Source organism: Rattus rattus, chromosome 1 (assembly GCF_011064425.1).
Source record: "Rattus rattus isolate New Zealand chromosome 1, Rrattus_CSIRO_v1, whole genome shotgun sequence".
Taxonomy (NCBI): Eukaryota; Metazoa; Chordata; class Mammalia; order Rodentia; family Muridae; genus Rattus; species Rattus rattus.
The window spans coordinates 166,129,792-166,138,142 of NC_046154.1; the positions used below are offsets into that span (position 1 = coordinate 166,129,792).

The 8,351-nt window shown below is 47.4% G+C and overlaps 1 protein-coding gene across 2 annotated transcripts in view; it reads right to left on the reverse strand.

Moving 5' to 3' along the window:
- Stab2 (stabilin 2) overlaps positions 1–5,004 on the reverse strand; it is a 179,249-nt gene extending 174,245 nt beyond the window's left edge. For both annotated transcript variants that reach the window (XM_032910792.1, XM_032910783.1), the window contains exons 1-2: positions 4,900–5,004; positions 134–267 (exon numbers count right to left, since the gene is read on the reverse strand). In XM_032910792.1, coding sequence (XP_032766683.1) covers positions 134–267; positions 4,900–5,004 — 239 coding nt within the window. The remainder of the gene's footprint in view (positions 1–133; positions 268–4,899) is intronic.
- Between the last annotated feature and the right edge of the window lie 3,347 nt (positions 5,005–8,351).

Genomic DNA, 8,351 nt, shown 5'->3' on the forward strand with positions numbered 1-8,351 from the left:
AACTCACAAAGATTGTGAGTAAGAGATAAATCCTGGAATTACTTTGCAGTGTTTGAGACAGGATATTGCAATTTGGAGTCACAATTCTTAGGGTACTGAAACATGGGCACGTGTATCTTGTCATAATGAGTACCTGCAATCTCGAACCCCAGCAGAGCCACTGGTAACCTTGATGTAGCCGTCTGGACACTTGACTGCAGAGTTAGCCGAGCAGGATTGGCACTCCGTCTTGATGGTTAGAGTAGACTTCTTATCACATCTTTTTGCCTGTGCGAATACAGCGAAGAACACCAGCTCCTGTTATCAGAACCTTGCAAAATATCTGGTACGGCTACTTCTCTGACTCGCTGCTTTCAGTCTTATCTCTCTGGAATCGGCGATCGGCAAGTAATGTCTGCCATGGCCGAGTGTGTGGATAGGGGTACTGCTTGGGTTAAACACATGCACCATCCCTCCTCAGGAACCTGGAGCCGCAGGAGATAGGTTCAGGTTACTACTCACAGCTATCAAAATGAGGAACTGGAACTATATTACAGAGTCCCTGTTTCAAGTGGGGGTAACGTTGCAGAAGGTTATTCAAGACCACCAATTCATCGATCAATTGTTTTCAAAGATAATATTTCAGAATTGTTTCCATAGGAACATCTGCTGTGGGGTTAGTGCTGTGCTAAATGGTGGAAAGTTTCTGTTCCAGAGAGGGCCATAATATTTAGATTTCAATCCAACTGAGAAGCAGGTGGCGTGTGAGCAAGGATCGTTGATGTTAGAGTCTGTGCTCTGAGCTCCTAGAGTGCTCCCTGATGCCCTGTGATGCTCAGCAAATATATGTTGGTTAAATTAACCCATCAGGCAGGCACACTAGCCATAGTTATTTGGCAACATAAGGTGGCTCAGAATTAACTGCCTAAATGAATAATGCAGGCAGACTGTGGTCCCCTGTTGCTCCAGATGCTGGTACTGATCCTCCTAGATAGAGCTCCCTCTGCCCACAACTCCCTCTGTCTTTCAAGCTTCCTTAATCTCTCCATCAAATTTAGTCTACCAAAGGCAGGCTAAACTTCGGAGCCCAGTGCGGAACATAGATCAAGTTCTACATCTCGTGAAGTGTGCAGCCTCCAGTGAGGTCCTACTCTTTGCTATCCGCTGTTAAAAGGGAGATGTTAGTAGCCAGTTTCCTGTGATGTACCAGGTGCAAGCAGAAACGTTTCCTGAAACGTTTCTTCATCCTACCTCTGAGACTGGCTGGTGACCTGGCCTTCCCATGGGTGATCCGTCCTCTATCCTAGGAGCATGCGTTCCCTGTCTCTTCCAGAAAACCATTCTTACTCTGTCTGTCCTTTGTCCAACTTCAAGTCGCCCAGCACTATGTTATGGTTTTTGTTTCTGAGAAAGGTCCTAAGATGCCCTATAGACCAAAGTGGGCCTGAGTTCTGATCCTCTTGCTGCTACCTCCCACTGGGGTGTTCTCCATCACAACAGGTGTATGCAGATCCAGGGATAGAACCCCCGGTCTGGTGAATGCTGGGTAAACACCAACTGAACTATAACCCCAGTACCCCAGTTGTTAGTCTTTGCTCTCTACTTAAGAATCCCAGGCAGGTCAGAGCCATGTTTCATATCTCTTTGTCATTCTAGCAGCCCAGCTCTGGTTGGATGTGGTGGAAACACCATCACCCCCAAGGTCATCAGAACATGCAAAGTCCCAGAACACCGAGTGGCTATGCAGACTTCCAAAGGTGTCATCTGATTTTCATTGCTTCAAAGAGTAGGCCAAGGGTCGCCATTCTCATTGCAGAGGGTGTGGGACAGAGGACTGAAGACAGTTTGGAATATGCAGTGACTTGCCCCAGATCAAGTATGAGTTATCCGTCTCTTGATTCCTTAATTAGCCCTTTCTTTAAGCACCCAAGTGGCACAGAGAAAAACAGCCTCTACTTTTTAAAAAAAATATATATTTTGTTTGTTTGTTTGAGGCAGTTTTTTTTTTTAAAGATTTATATATTTATATGAGTACACTGTCACTTTTTTTCAGACACACTAGAAGAAGGAATCAGATCCTGTTACGGATCCACCTGTGGTTGCTGGGAACTGAACTCAGGACCTCTGGAAGAGCAGTCAGTGCTCTTAACCGCTGAGCCATCTCTCCAGCCCCAGTCTCTACTTTATTAGAAGCTTCCTTTTGGGAATCGTTGTGAACCAAAGTGCCCCTGGCTGTTACTCATATAATAACACAATACTCTTTAACTGTTGTTGACATGACTCAATTTTTCTAAAAAGATTTGTTTATATCAGAGTTTCTCTTACGATAGATGGATGAAATGATGTCATGGTCAGTTTTTCTTCTTGATATGACCAATTTGACTCTCTTTTAAAGAAACTCTTTGGGTTGGGGATGTGGCTCAGTTTAAGATCGTGCATAAGATTGTGCGGTGGGGCAGGCCTATAATTCTATCACCCAGGAGGTAGAGGGAGGAGGATCAGACATTTAAGGTCATCCTCAGCTACACAGCAAGTGTACATGACCAATATATATCACACACGCCATGTGGTACATTTATACATCTCTTCAGCTATTAAAAACAAAGACATCAGGAATTTTGCAGGCAAACGAATGGAACTTGAGACTTTCATACCGAGTGAGATAACACAGACCCCAAAAGGCATTGTGGTACGCACGCTCTGATAAGTGGGTGTTAGCCATAAACTACAGGATGCCCATGCTATACTCCACAGACCCAAAGAAGCTACACAAGAAAGAAGGCCTAAGCGAGGAAGCTTGAATCTCCCTTAGAAGGATGAATAAAATAGTCATAAGAGGCAGATGGAGGGAGGGAATTGGGAGAGAGGGGGGGTTGGAGGGGAACGGGGAGTTCAGGACCAGGAGTAGGGAAGTGCAGGAGAGATGGCTACCCAGCCATGAGATTTAATGGAAATCTGCAACTGACAGGGGTGGGAAGGTAGGAAGCATCTCCAGGGTGAGACAGAAACCTGGGATAGGGGAGGTGCTGAAGAATCAATGGGGCTGATCTTAGCCATAACTCACAGCATTAGGGAATATGGAACCTGACGAGGCCACTTCCTGTAGCCAGGCAGGAACCCCAGTAGAGATGTGGACACCAACCCACCCACAGAAATTTCCACCCAAAACTTATCCTGTCTAGAAGAAATGCAAGGACAGGGCATGAAGCAGAGACAGAGAATGGACAAGCAATAACAGGCCCAACTTGAGACCCATCCCATGGGCAAGCACCAATCCCTAACACCGATATAATGACACTGTTATAGCTTGCAGACGGGAGTCTAGCATGGCTGTCCTCTGAGGGGCTCCACCCAGAAGCTGATTCGGATACAGACACCCACAGCCAAGCAGCAGATGGAGCTTGGGGTCTCTTATGGAAGAGTTGGGGGAAGGATTTCAGGCCCCAAGGAGAATAAGAACTCCATAGGAAGTCCCACAGAGTCAACTAACCTGGACTCTTGGGCCTCTCAGAGACTGAGCCACTAACCAAAGAGCATACATGGGCTGGTCCTAGGCATAGGTAGCAGATGTGCAGCTTGGTCTCCATGTGGGTCCCGAATGACTGGAGCAGGCGCTAACCCAAAAGCTATTGCCTATCCATGGGACAGGTGCTTCTAGCTTGGCTGCCTTGTCTAGTCTCAGTGGGAGAGGATGAACCCAGCCCTGAAGAAACTTGATGTGCCAGGGTGGGGGATACCCAGGGGGAGCCTCCACACTCTCAGAGAGGCAGGCATGGGGAAAAGGATTGTGGGAGGGGGTGACCAGGAGGGGTTACAGTGATCAGGATGTAGAGTGAATGAATGAATAAATAAATAATATATATATGTGTGTGTATATATGTGTGTATATATATATACATTTATATATATTGACATAAATCTCTATCTGACTTTCAAATTGCTGTTTTCAAGTGGAATAACTCGTCTTATAAACTTAAGCCAACTGAAGAACAGATTCAGCTCTGAGCAGTGGTCAAGGCCCAGTACCTGCACCGAAGCAAGCCCTCCATGGTGAAGACAGTTGTGACAGCATCCCTACCATTTGCAGAGCCCTTTCCGGGGAAGCAACGGAAGCTTAGAGGGATTAATTTCCCTGCTTAGGGTTGAAAGGCTGGTGTAATGGGCAGCCCCAAAGCCTGTCCTCTGAAATATTGTGAAGTCCCAGTTCAAATGTGCCCCTTTCTAACTTCTGAACTGGAGAGGTACGTATCATGCTGTCTGCCACATTCTCAGGAGAGCGCCCTCGGGGCCAAGTGGACTTATATACCGCTTATATAATGTTCCCGAGGTTGCTCTTCACTGAGACAGCCACCTCATATGGTGCGGTACCTGCGTGAGCGTCTCTCAGGTCTTTTAAGGTCACGGTGGTCCTCCCACTACAGCGGGGGAAGGAGGAAAGGCCTGTGTGGGTGTCTGATGGATTTCGGGAATGTTTCTACGGCTTCCTGTTATCAGCTCTCTCTCCTGAAATTCCCCTGGGCATCTTCCTACAGCCGCGCCTGTTTTCTCTATCTGGGAAGATGGTCGATAAGGCAGTTCAACAAAACCCAGAGCATGCAGCTCTGCCAGGGAAAGAGAAACGTCAGTCAGTAGTAAAATCACAGAGAGAGAGAGAGAGAGAGAGAGAGAGAGAGAGAGAGAGAGAGAGAGAGAGAGAGAGAGAGAGAGAGATGCCCCCAGAGTCAGTCAGCTCAGTCAGCCCCAGAAAGATAGCGCCTCTGGTTTAGGATCTGATTCTTGTAAGTTTTCTCTTGATTTTTATGAAGCCTAAGTAGGGCTTTTTGATTCAAGGTTATATGGGGAAACAAACAAGCAGACAAACACCGTCTAGAGCACACTGTGAAAGTTAACAAGTAAAAACACCGGAGCGATTTATCTTACCAGTTCTGGGCCTTCAGCTGGGGAGCAGGCATTTTGCACAACCAGCCCCAGGAAGAGAGGAATTAAAGGCAGCAGCATGCTGAGGAAAAGCCTGCTGCTTCCCATGCCAGACTCTCCTCACGGTGATCCAACTATTTTAACTCCCTTTGATGAGTGTCTGGGGAGTCCTCTCTCATGTCTGTATGTCTGTGTCCACTTTTAAATCTTTTCCTTTCCCTGTGAGGAAGGAATGGTCAGTGAGACCAGCCTGACAGACCACGGGAGCGCAGTGGAACTGGCCACCCTGAGCTGTATATAAGTCCTTGACTGAGTGACAGGATTTCCTGAAGGGGCTGAGGCAGAGATCTGACCTGGGATTTCTGTGCCTTGCGGAACTCCCAGCGATGGTTTCCCCTCCTGTGGCTGTGGCCGCTCTCCACTGGACCTGCTTGCCTGTGGCCCTTTCCACACCACATGACACCACGGAGCACCCCGGACCTTTCCATCCCAACATATGGGTTCAGATTTTCTGTAGGGAGAATTTGCAGAAGCGTCCATCACTGTACATAAACCCAGGCATGGAGAGAATGTTCCAGAAGCCTGGTCCCTACCTCGGAAGACAGTGGTGTCTTCACCCTCCTGTGCTTGTCAAAATTCATGTCGATGCTAGTGGTTGGGTATTCCACCCGCTCTTCTCTTCAAGAGTGTTCAAGCAGTGAGTGACCAAGCCTGCTCCTCTAATGTAGCCCTTCAAGGTTGAGCCTAATGCTATTTCTTCTGGGAAGACTTTCTTTTCTGTCCCTCCTGAAGTTTGCACCCTGTGTCACAAAAGCCCAGTCACACGTGTCGCAGTCTACCTGTCTGTCCTTCTCCTGTGCCACTTGTGAATTTCTTGAGTGCTACTCTTTTCGGTAGTGCCACTGCTTAAAGCCCAGAGCAGAAACAAAGGCTTAAAAATAATAAAAATTAACAACGCCCAACACGCTGGAAACTCACTGTGTGCCAGGCGCTGTTCTAGTCCTCTCAGTGATTGGCTTGTTTGAGTCTCTCAGAACATGTTGAAATCGTAAAGGTGTCCTCTTAGGTCTACAGACACAGAAACCGAGGCAAAGAATTGAGGAAGCTAAGCTGTTTTTTTTTTTTCTCCCCAACTTGACATATGCTAGAGTCATAGGGGGACTGGGAACCTGTAGGCAAGTCTGTGGGGTATTTTCTTGATTACTGATTGATGTGGGAGGGTCCAGTCCACTGTGGGCGGTGCCAACCCTGAGCATGTGGTCCTGGGTTGTATATGAAAGCAGGCTGAGGAAGCCAGGAGGAGCAAGCCAGTGAGCGGTGGTCCTCCGTGGCCTCTGCACCAGCTTCCTGGCCTGACAGCCTTTTATGACAGACTGTAAACTATGAGATGAAGGAAACCCTTTCCTCCTATAAGTTGCTTCTGGTCAGGTGTTATTGAGGCAGTCAAAAGGGAACAAGGACAGCCACTGTCTTGGTTCTATTGCTGGGGGGTGCTAACCCAGTCCTGAGCTGGGTTCCAGAGTCCGCGTTGTTCCCCCATCGCCTTCTCCCTCTCATGCACTCTGGGTAGATTCCCAGCCCTGCTGGAGACCACGGTGAGCCCGAGTCAGACCCAGGATGGGGTAGGGGGGAGGGTGACATCTTCGGTTATCCACAAATAGGACACTGAGTTAACCTGCAGATGCATGTGATAGATTCAGATAAATGACCTCTCCCTGTGACCGCATCCCCAAGCTTTTACACATTAAGCTTCAGTCATCTGAGAGCTTCTCTGGCATAGACCCTTTGGAGACAAATATAGTCTAAATGGTAAGAAAAGGGAAGTCATGGATATTCGCGTCTCAGTGAATCTCCACTTGGCTGCTCAATAGAATTCCCAAAGGGAGTCTTAAAAAGCTGTAATGTCCAGTGTTTCCCAAGAGAAGCTACCTCTGAGATCCTGGGACGGGGGACAGGGGAAAATTTCTTGAGGCTTCCTGGTTGATCTTGTTTATACTGGACTATTACTTGAGGAGGAACTGTGTGATACTCATGAGCTTCTGGAGGTCACCATGTTCCCTCAGCTAATATACCAGCGAGACAGTTCAATCAGAAACCTCTGATACCTCTTCTTTTAGAAGGGTGTGAGGGATATATCTGAGGCTTGGAATGTGATCTGTTCCAGGCGAAGTTGTGATGTTATCAGTTTCTAGACACTGTTTAGTACGGTGCTCTGGAGAAGACAGCCCTCACACGGGGCCCTGGAAAGTCTTTCTCCTGGATTAACTGTTCCTGTTACATCTCTTTGAGGGTCTGATTCCTATAGCAGAGAAACATCAGGAACAAAGAGGAAACTGTTCAACTTTGATGATGTTTCCAAACGTTTGAGACAGAGGGTTTTTGTTCGTTTGTTTTAAATAATTCTGTCAGCAATCTCTAGGTCCGATGTTCTCATGGTCTGCCTTAGGGAAAAATGGTGTTAGACTTTATCAGGGAGATATTTTATTTTCTAAGTTATCAAGAAGTAGAGTTAGCCTGCTTAGGACCTGTGTACAGACACAATCAGAGGATTGACAGTTACTTCTGTGGGCAGGAATTGTCTGCATAGGCAAGTCAATTAAGTTTGTTTCAGTTATGTTCCTTTGAGTGCTGTAGACATCAGCTCTTTAATGTATTCCAAATTGTTACCATGATGGTGAGGTAGAGCAAACTCCACAGCCCACGTGGGGATCTAAAGCATCTTCTGCTTTGTGGGAAACAAAGCCCCATAATTCAAATCTCTGAGGTTAATTCTTGGATTAAATCATGTTTTAATTCTCTTGGCCGCTTTTGGTAAGTGAGGAATAAAAGCACGTGGACACAGCAGCCAGTGTTGAACCTTCCTGGATGTCTCCTTAGGAAATGGAAAACCTGGGCTAGCTCCATTGGTAAAGTAATTGCCTTGCAAACCTGAGGACCTGAGTTCTGTGCCCAAAGGCAGATGCAGTGGAGAGTGTGTGTCAGCCCATGGCCGGGGAGGCAGAGACTCAGGATTCCTAGGCCTTGCTGGTCCTGAGGCCTCAGGGGTGACCTCCAGGCCAGCAGGAGAACTCAGACCCACAGATAAAAGCAAGCAGAGGCTAAGGCGGATGGCTCGTGAGGAGTAACACTCACGGATTTTATCCTCAGATCTCTCCACACCAGTAGTTAATGTGCATGTGCCTACACACACACACACACACACACACACACACACACACACACACACACCCCATCCCATCACACACACCCATCATATACACCCCCATAACACACATGCCCATCACACACACACACCCATCACACACACCCATCATATACACCCCCATAACACACATGCCCATCACACACACACACACCCATCACACACACCCATCATACACACCCCCATCACACACAAACACCCATCATACACACACACCCATCACACATACCCCCATAACACATCCACCCATGAC